General features: G+C 37.9%; 1 protein-coding gene across 1 annotated transcript in view; it reads left to right on the forward strand.

Moving 5' to 3' along the window:
• LOC119484654 (hemicentin-1-like) overlaps positions 1-13,833 on the forward strand; it is a 199,350-nt gene that overhangs the window by 77,074 nt on the left and 108,443 nt on the right. The window contains exon 13 of the mRNA XM_037763624.1: positions 9,530-9,808. Within this exon, the coding sequence (XP_037619552.1) occupies positions 9,530-9,808 (279 nt within the window). The remainder of the gene's footprint in view (positions 1-9,529; positions 9,809-13,833) is intronic.

Here is a 13,833-nt window from a genome sequence, read left to right on the forward strand (position 1 = left end):
TTGCGTGGGTGGCTTTCGTCTGGCTGCCTAAGGCTGATAGTGCAGCCATCTGTATCACATTATATTTTACCAATTTACTTGCCAACTCGTCTTCTTTCTTCCTCAATTTCCTCCTTACAAACATATGTCCCTTTTCTTTGTCTTGTCTTGCTTGCAGCAGCTTTCTATGAACCACCTGTATTAATGCTCTCATCACTGGCATCTCACCGTGGCTGGAAAATGCCCTTCCTTCACTGTCATGTTATACCACTCATCTAGGTCTTGAGTCTCTTTATTTCTAGTCTTGGGATCAAATGTACAGATTACATTGGTCCTGACTTTAGCCCATTGCTGTCCAAATGATAAACGGGGAGGCCCACAGCCACCCCGTTCCTCACAGTCTTTGTCAAATTCTCCGTCCATTCTGTCCAGTACTATTTCACACAGGTTTATTCAGTTTATGACAGTAACTAGATTCAGAGTAAATGGGTCGCTATGCCCCTCGCTGTGATCCTACCAACATAAGCTTCTACTGGACACTTTGATGTTCCAGCGATGTTGGCCCAGTATCAACAGTAAGTTTTAATTTTCCTCTGAATACTAGTTATTAATGTACACTCATACAGTTTTTATTACTAAACGGGCAGCTTTCCTCCTCTTAGTCTTTACCAAAAGGGCAGCTTGCTCCCCTAAATTAATTCAGCTTTCCTCCTTTTAGCTCTACTAAAAGGGCAGCTTTAATTCAGCTTTCCTCCTTTCAGCTTTACTAAAAGGGCAGCTTTAATTCAGCTTTCCTCCTTTTAGCTTTACCAAAAGGGCAGCTTTAATTCAGCTTTCCTCCTCTTGGATTTACCAAAAGGGCAGCTTTAATTCAGCTTTCCTCCTCTTGGATTTACCAAAAGGGCAGCTTTAATTCAGCTTTCCTCCTCTTGGATTTACCAAAAGGGCAGCTTTAATTGAGAAAGTCTTTACTTCTGCAACATTTATCACTACAAAGGAGATTCAGCACAACAAGAGAGATAATTTAGAGTAAGCCAATATGCAGAGTTCGATAAAACAGGTTCTGCTCACCTTTAAGATTTCAGGGATCCCTTTCTCTCTCTCGCCGGTCTGTCCGTCCTTTGGACACGCTTCTCAATGCCGAAGATCACGTCGGGGTCACCAATTGAAGGAACTGGCCTTCTACCTCCGAGAGGTCAAGGCCCAGTTACGTGCTGGTTAATCTTGTGTGACAAAGAGAATTTCCAAACAGACGGGTTAAAGCATAATAATACAATTTATTCCGAACAATCAATGTTGCATAAGTAAAATAAAAGAGTTTACAGATATCTGGATCCAACCTACGTGTCCCTGACAACATACAGTGCATGGGTCAGTTCGCGAAGTCTGAACCCCGAGCTATCCCTGATCCAGCCTATTCATGGTTTACACAATATTAATATTCATGAGCTTATGGCACGTGATGTTTCTGCTGCATGTCTTCTTCTTCTGTTATCTCCTTCTGACTCCTTCCTCCCTTTGGCCTTGAAAAAGAAGAACAGCACCTCCCTCTCCTCTCTTTCCCCACAATTCACTCTATTCATAACAAATCCGACAGTCAGGTTATTGTAGATCATAGTAAGCACTTTTGTACATAATAAATCCAACAGGATGCACTGATACCGATACCAGTATCAGGTATCAGGTGCGATACTGTGCTCATGTACTGGTACTTTTCCTCACAAAACAGCTCTGATACCCCGACGCTGCTGGGTCGGGATCCACCCGAGGCGGCGCGCACCGGCCCTCACTTTCATTGTGCCACGGGGTTTTGCTTGCATTCTCTGACTCGCACATGCGTTAGACTCCTTGGTCCATGTTTCAAGACGGGTCAGGTGGGTTGCAGACATCACCGCAGACCCCTGGCGCCTTTTACGTGGGCCGAACCCTGCCCTGGGGGCACGACGCGGTAGGTGCGCACTAAGGACAGTCCGCCGCGGTCGGCAGTTGCACCGGGAGCAGGGGGCGGCCCCCGGCGGGGAGAGAGCGCGCAGCGAGCCTTTAGTCCAAGGTGCAGCGAGGTCCGGGCGGGGAGCGCTGTAAAGCTGCGGCCATGAGCCACCTTCGCCCCGAGCCTTTCCAATCCGACCTAGAGCCGGTCGAGGCACACCGCCTCGTATGCATGACTCCCCAGCCTGTGTGTCGCTCACACCCTCCAGCTGGCTGTTAACGAGGGTCTTTTGGCACAGAGAAGTACTCGTATCGTTACTCGGTATCGGTAATCGTTATCGGCGAGTACCCAAATGTAAGTACTTGTACTTGTACTCAGTCTGAAGAAAAGTGGTATCGGTGCATCCCTAGTTACGGCCAAAAACCAAGATGGCGATGGGCAAAAATCTAGAAGGTGATAGCAAAAAACAACAAGATGGCTACGGCCAAAACCCAGGACTCGGCCACTTTTTATTAACAGTCTTTGGCACCGTCAGCCGCCGTCTGACTTCCATTGCTCCTAAAGTAGTGTTATTATGGTATGGATGACCTGTGAGCGAGGCCGACGCCCTTACCACGGTTTTGCGCTCGGCGGCTCACGTTACCTCATTCTGTGAAAGGGAGGAGTGAACGGAGGGGAATTCAGTTGGTTGCAATCTGCAACCACACCACTAGATGTCACCAAATACTACACACTGCACCTTTCAGTCACTTCTTTATATACGAAGAGATTCTCTTAACTTTTATTTTATTGATTATTTTAATTATTTTAAATTGTTTTACTTTACTTTTTCTCATATGTAGCTCCTTTTGCTCAGTGTTGTATAACTTTTAGACTGTTTTTAAATTGTTTTTAATCATTGTTTGTCTACCATTTTTATTTTGTTTTGTAAAACACTTTCTAACTTTGTTTTGAAAAGTGCTTTGTACATAAAGTTTATTATTTATGTATTCATTATTTTTATTTGTATTATTATTATTTTATTATAAAACACATTAAAGTGAATGTATTTATTAATTTTAAGTTTTGTATTTATTCATTTTAAGTTTTTCTAATGTATTTCTCTCATTCCATCTCTAGACTGCTTAACTGGTTCATGTCAACTATAAATTAATATAATATAATAATCACATTTTTATTTATTTATATGTTTATTCAGAGTTGCTTATTTACTGATGTTGAAGGTAATATTATATTATCAATATTAAAATTAATATCGCTTTTCTTAATACTGAGGGTTTGATTTTGCGGTGGAGAGACTCCATAAATACCTGAAGCTTTGTCAGTCGGCTGCTGGTGAGGTATTCAAGTGCTGGTGATGCGTTCAAGTGCTCCAGACTGAGATGTTTCCACAACTATTGGATGGAACCACTCAGAGCTCATTTAATAGTTCTGGGTTAATAAATCAAGTTGATGACGAGCTATGAGAAATCAATCATCCAGAACCAATAACAGTCTCAGGTTTTGATCAGTTTATCATGTTGTAATATCACATAATCACTCTGACATTAATAATTATGATCTGTTTTTATTTTTAGATCCTGACCCAGAGCGCTCAGTCTTAACCTCTTGAGGCTCATTTAGATTAGGAGCATTTCTGTCTCTTAATACCGACACATTTTAAACTGTATAATAGCAGGACCACGAGGAGCTGATGCATGTAGATTACATCACTGTAAAGCAAACACTCCTCAGGTTTCATCAGGTGTGTTGATCTCACTTCAGGCTCTCAGAGAGTTTAATGGGTTAAATATTTAACAGGTAAAAATAGAAACATTGTTTTTCTTTTCTTTTACTTCATCTTTTAAATACAGTAAATCAGTCATAATAAGGGCCATCAGGCTGAAATTCACAGGATCTATCCATCAACTTGTCAATAATGTCTGTACCAAATTTGATGTTGATTGACAGAAGTGTGTGTGAGATATTATAGAAAGTGCAGTACAGAGCATCTCCAGCAGAGGACTTCAGAGCTCTCTAAAACTGTTCCAAAGTGACCAAATGATGATAATTAATCTCTTTATGATTCAGACAAAATGTCCCTTAGTGTTAAATTTGACTATAAACAGATGTTGTTAATGTTTAAATACAGATTTACATGTTTATTATCATTGAATCACGCCTCCATCAACATATAAATACAGTTTCTCTGTTATGTGGCTGTCCCAGCACCACAGGAAGTCCAGCTACATTAACTTCCATATATGGTCAGGCAGGTGATTTAAGTGGCTACAAACTCACCGTGTTTTCACGGTGCTGACTTCCCATTGGATGACAGTAGCTGTCAATAACACCCACGTGGAGCGCACGTAGAGATGCGCTGCTGTGATTGGTTGACTGAGTTAAAGTCCGGTAGGGACGTCACTGTAGGTCGTAGAAAGATGCTGATTGGTTGATTTAGTTCCGGGGCGTTTCCTGATTTCAGAGATACTGAAGCTCATTGGTCAAATCTTTGGTCAATACTTTAAATGGACAGAAAACACGTTGCTATGGAAGTTTGACGAGCGGCGCTAAAACTAAACGAGGAACACAACCGACTTTTATTCTCCTTATTTTAACTTCCGCTTGAACTTAACGAGGTACATGTAATCAGTGGACTCTTGTTCTTTAAAACGAGCCCCCGTTTGTCTCTAAATGTGTGTTTTTAGAGCTTTAAATACATTTTAACTGTTGCTAGGCAGGATAGCAGGTAAGATGATAACTGTTTACTGCCGTAAAGTAAGACGCTGCTGTTGCTATGTCGTAAATCCTACAGTTCCATTCTTCAATCCGTTGATAAAGCAACATTTAAGGTTTCTAACGAGCTATAATATGTCTGAACTGACTTCTACAGTCACATGGAAACACACACTTTATTCATTTATTCATGTTTACATGGACATCTCGGGTCGCGTGCATCCTCCGCGCTTTATAACGTTAAAAGACAGAACAGGTGAAAACACAGGTGAGTCCTGCTTATTATGACGTCACTCTACCTCTCACAGGTATGTGACGTTTGTCTTCACAGACCTGGTATAATTTATAAAAACTTTATTCATCACTGTGTGAAACAGATTGAGATCATTCTTCTTCACATTAGATTAGATTCAACTTTACTGTCATTACACAGAGTAACGTTACAGGTACTGAGACAACAGAGTAGAGTATATACAGACTGATCAGTATTATATATAATAAATATAGAATGTAGAATAATGACAAGGGGAAGATATAATACACTAAGATATATTGTCCTTTCAAGTCAAGTCAATTTTTATTTAGGCTATATAGCCCAATACCACAAATCACAGTTTGCCTCAGGAGGCTTTACAGGATAAGACACCCTCTGCCCTTTACAGTACGACCCTCTTATCGGATGAGGAATAACTCAACCAAACAAAACCTTTCGACAGGGAGATAGAAACATTTTTTAGAAACCTCAGGAAGAGCAACAGAGGAGGGATCCCACTTCCAGGATGGACAGACATGCAATAGTCATGTGTACAGAGTAACAACATAATGAAAATACAACATACAATCCATATGACAAAATAAATGATACATGTAATGTAGAACATATGTGAAGAGATGGATCCAGTAGAACCAAACAGATAGAGGCTGAGCAACACAACCTCCTCTCCATCACGGAACCTAGAGCAGTGGTTCCCAACCTTTTCCTTAAGGGACTCCTTTTCTATCATAGAGTAAACTGACTAAGTGACATATTTTATGATTATTTCATATTTTCTTCAATGCATAACAATAACCGTACACCAGAATAACTGATAAACTGTATGATTAATCCAAATAGTGAACGTAATAACTGCAGGAAGTTTGTGTAAAACGAGCGATATGGATGATTTTTGAGAAGATTATTTCCTGTGATTATTGCATCATAGATGCATTTTCCTGTTGATTTTAGGATTTTTTAACACAATTCGGTATCATGTGTTTTTTAATCTAATATAGGCTTCTTCCTTTTTTGCAAATTCATTGTTTTGTTTGGTTGTTTTAACTGCGTACTGTTTAAAGGCTGTTTAGTGAATATAAGTGGTGTTCAGGTCTTCATCGTGCCCTGATCCTGTTTATATATTAAATAATAATCCAAACTTTAAAAATAACAATTTAATTTAGTGTTCTTCACAGAAATGAATCAAATACTGAGCTATAGACCAACTTATATTAAAAAAACAGTTCTCCTACACCCCTTAAAATCAAGAAGGGGTCATGACCCCCGTTACGCTTTGGTGACCCCTAGTGTAGGTCGGGACAAGATGTTTGTTTTTAGTTCACAGTTACTTAAGTAATGTAAATGTTTCCCGTGCCAGTAAGCCCCTTCATTGTATGAACATGTGCAAGTAGTGTAGGTAAAATAAAACATGTAGGTGTAAGTACATAAAATGCTAATTGTAAGACATTATAAACAGAATAAACAGCTGGAAATATGATATGAATACAAATACATTTACCCATCTCTTAAGTTTGTGTAAATGTTAATGATTTAAAAGGTTTATTTAAAAAAGGACAGTTGTCTATCCCAATGAAAAGCACATTGCAAACTACAGATTTTACAATTAATTTGCCATTCAGGCAGCATGATTAAAAATGTTTCTCACTAACACAATTAGGCCCCAATGACACAAGAGGTGTGCAAACTGTACCTTTGAAGGCTCGATGTTTCATATTTTATAACAAAATGTTTTCATTGTTGTAGCTCAACAAATTTAGCAGAAATTCAAGAGTTCTTCTGCCATGATATGAGACAGATCTGACTCAAACTGGAAGAAGATAAAGTTGTTTGTAATATTGTGCTCTCTCAAACAATGCTGAAATGTGTAATGAAGGCTCCCAATATTAGATTTGAATGTTGTAATTATCCTCTATAATCTTTTGTTTCTACTGTGTTCACAGGTGCAGCTCCAAAACCATCTGTCACAATACTAAAAACAAAGGATGGAGTGGTGCTGCAGTGTGAAGTTCATGGTAATCCAGAACCTAAAGTAGAGTGGCAGGACAGTGCCGGAAACATCCTTCCTGCTGAGGAACCACAGACCTCAGAAAGAGGAGGCCGTTTATATTTTACTCTCAACACCACTGTGACCAGGGCTGACAACTTCCGCTGTGTAGCCACACAGGAGACAATCAGCCATCAGATTTATGCTGACATTTACGTGCCGCTCAATGGTGAGTTTCTTCCTACTCATATTTTCATATTCAAATAATTTCACTGCTTGTGTTAATGTGTGTTGAGACTGAACTCAAAGCAAATTGTGATGAAGAATGTATTGAAGACTTGTCTGTTCTACTGAGACTCTGAGACTGGTCTTCATGAATCTACAGAGATTAGAGGAAGAATGAGATGAAGAAACAACAGACAGAAGTGGAGTTTGATCAGTCACACAAACACACGGACACGCCACACAGGAATGTAGAAAACTAGAATTATAGAACAGCACTTCTGCTACTAAACTTGAAATATGAAATATGTTTTCTAAGGTTTTACAGTGTTTCCTGTTACACTGAAGTAAAACAAAAGTTAATAAATGACCTTAAATCCAAAATAAGGAATGAACAAATACACACCTTCAGTCAGTGAAAATTATTTGAAAAAAAAATATCCTATGTGACTTAGGTCTCATTCAAGTTGTAAACCTTAATTATAATTTTATAATTGTAGTAATTGTGACTATTAAACCAGCAGAAGCTGATGAGAATCTTCTGAGTGGATTTTAGATTGAAGTATGAATTTAGATTCATAAATCATGACCATACCTGATGTTTCACAGAAAAATAAATCATCATACTCTTAAACACTTTCATAAAATAAAATATAGATTAAAACTGTGATCGTTTGTCTGATTAAACAGAAGAATTGTATCACGACTATATTATTTTAAACTGTGTGGAGAGATCTGAAACTGTACCTCAGTCTGTACATGTGTTCTCAAATAATAATTAAATATTCATTAGATATGTATATATGTAAAATAATCAGAAAATATGCACTAATAACTGAAAGTAAACAGCCTTTTATTCCAGAGTTAAAGTGTATTAATCTTAAAGAGTCTCATGCTGGGCGCCTGGGTTAGCTCAGTTGGTAGAGCGGGCGTCCATGTATCAAGGCTTGGTCCTGACCGCTGCGGCGCGGGTTCGAATCCGGCCTGTGGCCCTTTCCGCATCCACTCTCTCTCTCCCCCCTTTCCAAGACTCTATCCACTGTCCTCCCAATAAAAATGGAAAAATGTCCCCAAAAAAATAACTTTAAAAAAAAAAAAGAGTCTCATGCTGCATAAATCCAGAGTGTTTGTCTTATTGAGCCTCAATAACTGCAGACTGTCGACCCTCCACCAACAAACACATCAGCATCTGAATCTAAAAACCTCTCTGAGTTACTGTAGTCAGTGATGGAAGAATCACTCCGGTTCTCTACTGAAGTAAAAGTACTAATACCACAATGTAGAAATACTCTGTTACAAGTAAAAGTCCTGAATTCAAAGTTACTACTCAAATAAAAGTATCAGCAAAATGTACTTAAAGTAGCAAAAGTATTATAAACAAGTATTTTATAAGTTGATGACATGTTTTCTATTTAAGATCAAAATAGTGCAGTAGAAGTACAAAGTATGTATGAAGTATAAAGTAGTATAACATGTAAAAGTTCATCTCTTGTCTCATTTGGGGCTGATTTGATCGATGTAAAATATTTGAAATATATGTTGTTGAAATAAATTTCTATATTTTAGAGTGATGGATAAATTAATATTTTAAACATGAACAAACTTGTAGTTTTAATGAAAACATAAATGATGAAATACACTCTGTGGCCACTTTATTAGGTACACCTGTACAGTCTAATGTAATTAAATCCAACCTTTACAAAGTGAATAATGTTCAGTTTTAGTTGACTTTGTGTGAAATTTATAAATGAAACTCATGTTTATGACTGAGGTGACAGTTAAAGGAGGAGTTGTTCTGGACTACATTATACTGAGAGCTGTTTCTCGTTATTTCTCCTCCCTGTTTACAGAATATTAGAAACATCTCTGAATAAAATCAACTCCTCCACTAACTACGACCTCAGTCATTAAACATGTGATTTAATAAACTCCTCTGTGACAGTAAATAATCATTATAGGCATCAGAACAGTAAACAGTTGTATTAGATCACATTAGATTGTTCAGGTGTACCTAATAAAGTGGACACTGAGTGACACAGTTTAAGTCCTGATAACAAGAGGTGCACCTGCTTTTAAAGACCCCATGTTTCATATTTCATAACACATTTTATATATTACTTTAGTGAAATAGAAAATATTGTTGACACATCAGACAACAAATGTAGAATTAGATTCAAGAGTTATCCAAACGTCTTCAGTGTAAATGTGCTTCTGTTATAATATGAGTCAGAAATAATGTTTGCAGAGTAAATAGTTATTAAACAATGCAGTGATGTGCATCTAAGGCTTATTTTGTGTCTTACTTGTCTGTTCCTCATGTTTTTCTTCTGTGATTCTCATTTACAAGCAGAGAAAGGATGAACAGAAAACATCATATAATCCTGTAAACATTATGTATGATCTGTAGTTTCTACTGTGTTCACAGGTGCAGCTCCAGAGCCGTCTGTCACTACACTTGATCAAACAGAGGATGGGGCTCTGCTGCAGTGTCGGGTTCGAGGTGCTTCTCCAGAACCACGTCTACAGTGGCAGGACAGTGATGGAAACATCCTTACTGCTGAGGAACCTCAGGTGTCAGAAAGAGGAGGAAGCTATGATGTCATCCTCCAGGTTACTGTGACCAAGACCGACCGCTATCGCTGTGTAGCCACACAGGAGACAATCAGCCATCAGGTTTATACTGAGACCTACGTGTCGGTCAATGGTGAGATGATGTTTTAATATTTATATAGATGTTATTAGTTGTCAAAAATGTCTACGTGTCAGACTAAACTCAAAGCAAATTGTGATGAAGAATTGTCGTGAAGGAGGATAAATAACACTCCAAACTTACGCAAAAGTTTGGCGAGGAAAAACTGTCATGGCCGTTTTCAAAGGGGTCCCTTGACCTCTGACCTCTGACCTCAGTGTGATGAATCTCACAGGAACAGAGATGTTAGCAGCTAAGAGGTTGATCAGGACTCAACACTAACTTTTAAAAGTGGTTGCTATGCTGGTAACCAGGCGTCAGCTGAAACTGAACCTGAAAATACGGTTGCCATTTTTAGTCACCTTGTATTTTGAGTAATGAGACATTATGCAGTTATACGTCAGCTTAATAATGAAAACGTGACATAAAACAATAAAAGCTTTAATACAGAATAAGAGCAAAATCCTTTAGTTTGTGTTTTATCTGAAACTTTACAGAATTTGAACCTTAAGTGTCATCAGGAGGGCTGTCAGAGTTAACGTGATAATAACACAAATACGTTTTAACGCCACTAATTTCTTTAATGCATTAATACAATCAATGTTTCAGAGGGTGTAGAGGGTTCAGTTTGAAAGCTAGAGTGAAGAGACTGGTCTCATATGAAACTAGAAAACCTAAAGAATCCAACCATGTCATACTAGCTTGTCATGAAGGAGGTTAAATAACGCTCCAAACTTATGCTACATTTTGGTGAGGAAAAACTGTCATGGCCATTTTCAAAGGGGTCCCTTGACCTCTGACCTCCAGATATGTGAATGTAAATGGGTTCTATGGGTACCCACGAGTCTCCCCTTTACAGACATGCCCACTTTATGATAATCACATGCAGTTTGGGGCAAGTCATAGTCAAGTCAGCACACTGACACACTGACAGCTGTTGTTGTCTGTTGGGCTGCAGTTTAACATGCAACAATGCATATACATACATTTACATAAAGCAGCATATTTTTCCACTCCCATGTTGATAAGAGTATTAAATAAAAATAAAATTTAACTATTTTAGATCTACAGTAGATAAATATTCCTACATACTAACTAGGAGGTGTAACTGTGGAGTAGCTGGTTGTTCTCTGTATGTGAGTAAAAGAGCTAATAGAGAATTATTCTACTGTTACTATTCTAATGTCAAACTGTGATGATGACAACATGAATCACCACATCATCACAGATCTTAACTCACTCTGACTAAATGTGCATGAAATGATAAAGAAGTGTTATATTTTATATTTTTAAGTCGATCACATGTTTTGTGTGTCAGGTCAGAGTAACTAGTATCCATATAAAGTAGCATAAAATAGAAATACTCAGTAAAGTACCTCAGAGTTGTTCTTGTACTGCTCAGTGAAACATGAACCTAACTAAGCTGCATGTTTAGACAGACGTGTCATATCTTATTTTAACATTTTAATTAATGTGTGTATTATGCAAAGAGGGAACCGCAATCAATAGAGGAAAAGTCCACAACACCATCATTAAGAATGACACAGACAGAGAAAGTGACCCAATAGAATAACCCCCCACCCATAGAAATATTAATAACATTAACAATTAAACACAGAGATTTAAAAAAAAGTAAATTAATTAATTAAATGATATAAATCTAAATAAAATTAAAATAATAAATATACCTACAAAAAAATAACTTTATATAAATCGATTTAAATAAGTAAATAAAAATAAAAAATAAATAAATACAAGAAATTAAATTTAAAAAAATAGATAAATAAATAATATATATATATATAATAAACCCAACTGACCATAAAGACATCATAAAATCACCAAATTTTAAATACATCTGAGACCAGGTTTCAGCAGAATGTTCACCTTTAGTTGTTCTCTCTGTGTAGACTGATGTTCAGTCTGCTGGATATGATATGATATGATATGATATGATATGATATGATATGATATGATATACAGTTAGAGTCTGAGTGCTACGTTAACATTTTATCTTCAGTTTCAGAGTCCTCCACTGGATGGGTTGGATGGACAGTCCTCGGTGGTGTTTTTGTTGGTGTTTTAATTGGTGTTCTTCTAGCTGTGCTGCGAGCCAAGGGTTGCATCACACTGAGTTGTAATAAAGGTACGTTTATTATTTATTATTATTGTATTTAATTTTTATTCATTATTTTGACTTTTTTCCTGAAATATTAGATCATTTTACTGTTTAGGGGCTCAAACAGTTGAAATGAGACGATGTGAGAAGTTTAGAGGTGAAATGTTTCTTTGATGAACTGATAACAACTTCACATCTGAAACGTTGAGGAGCCTCAACTGGATTCTTTTAAAGGGTCACAAGTCTAAAACACTGAGAACCACTGGTTTAATGTTTAACAGTGCATTTTAAGAGCTTTTATAATCTCATGTTTTTATTATGAATCTTAATCTGTAAAGTAACTATCAGCTACTGTATCACTGTCAGATAAACTGGATTAAAAGTACAATATTCATGATGAGCAGACAACAGATTCTTTATATGTATCTCATGTTCAGAGTCCTGACAGTAGTTTTATCTTCTCAGTCATGTAGCAGTCTGTTGGTATTTACATCCAGCGTAGGATCAGGTCACTTCTTCTTCATCTGAACTGTTGTTTTCACTTCCTGCAGACGAGGAGAAGAGGAGGGACTCTCTAGACGACCCCAGTCAGCAGCTACAGGTTCAACCTTAACTGACTTTACATGATATGCTGCTGCTGCTGTGTGTTAGACTCACTGAGAACCAGTGTGAGTTTCAGAGCGTACTGTGTGATGGGGAGGACATTTATTCTGATTTGAGGCATTGTGAGAGCTGAGAGCTGGTTTCCAGGTGAAGGTTAGGATCAGGGTTGTGGTTAGACAGATAGTTGTGATGGTAGAACGGTGAAGTGAGGTTGTTGAGGTGGAGAATGTCCCGTTACCACGACCACAATCTTTCCCCGACCTTAACCAGGTGTTTTATATACCGTCCTCATAATGAGTCCTCCTCATCAAGATCATGACAGGAACATCACAGCATGCCTGCCTCCTGAGCTAACTAGCTAACATTAAATACATATATAAACATATATATAGTTATTAAATAGACGTTTATCTTGATGTGTCCAACTCCTAATATTAACATAACAGTCGTGGATAGAAATGCACATTACTTTGCATTTTATTTTGCTGATTTTCTGCAAAGTCTGTTCAAATTTGCACCACATCTGGATGAAAACTTGACTTTTCACTCTGTGAAAACAAAACAACACGTTTACCTTCAGAGGTGGTTGGTTTTTGGCCGTCACCATCTTGACACAAGAGGGTGGAGTTAAGTACAACCGAACACTGAAGAGACATTTCTAGATGACCAAAATGTTATAATTAACTTTGATGAGGTGAAAACACACTGTGAAAGAGTTAAAGTTGTAAGACAAAAACACGGACATCTCCCAGACCGAACAACGCCGTGGTAGCGACCTGTCATCACAAGGTAGCCACGTCCTAAAGCATCCCCTGCTTTATGGTCTATTTGACTCTAAACGGGACCATAATTTACTAAATGAACATCATGCTGTATTGAAGAAGACTTGAAACTAGCGATTGAGACCGTAAACTCATGTTTACAATGTTTACTGAGGTAATAAATCAAGAGAGAAGTAGGCTCATCTTCTCATAGACTTCTATACAACCAGAGGAGTCGCCTCCTGCTGGCTGTTAGACAGAATGCAGCTTTAAGACACTTCAGCGTTGACTTCACTTCTCAGACCTGGAGGTTACGTCCTCTGCTTGTAGCTGTTAAACGTCCTAACTGAGCTAGACATGGACGTTAACAACAACAGAAGACTTCACTGAACTAAAGCCTGCTGTCACGCTGGAAAGAAATGAGAATATATTGCAGCTAAAGTGAAATATAATGTGACTTATTTTTTATTGTGATATTGTTTTTATACTGTCATTATTTGGGACAAGCATGTACTGCTTCTTTTTATTTGTTAAGGTGCTCAGCCAGAGTCTGTCAG

This window comes from Sebastes umbrosus, chromosome 1 (assembly GCF_015220745.1).
Source record: "Sebastes umbrosus isolate fSebUmb1 chromosome 1, fSebUmb1.pri, whole genome shotgun sequence".
NCBI lineage: Eukaryota > Metazoa > Chordata > Actinopteri > Perciformes > Sebastidae > Sebastes > Sebastes umbrosus.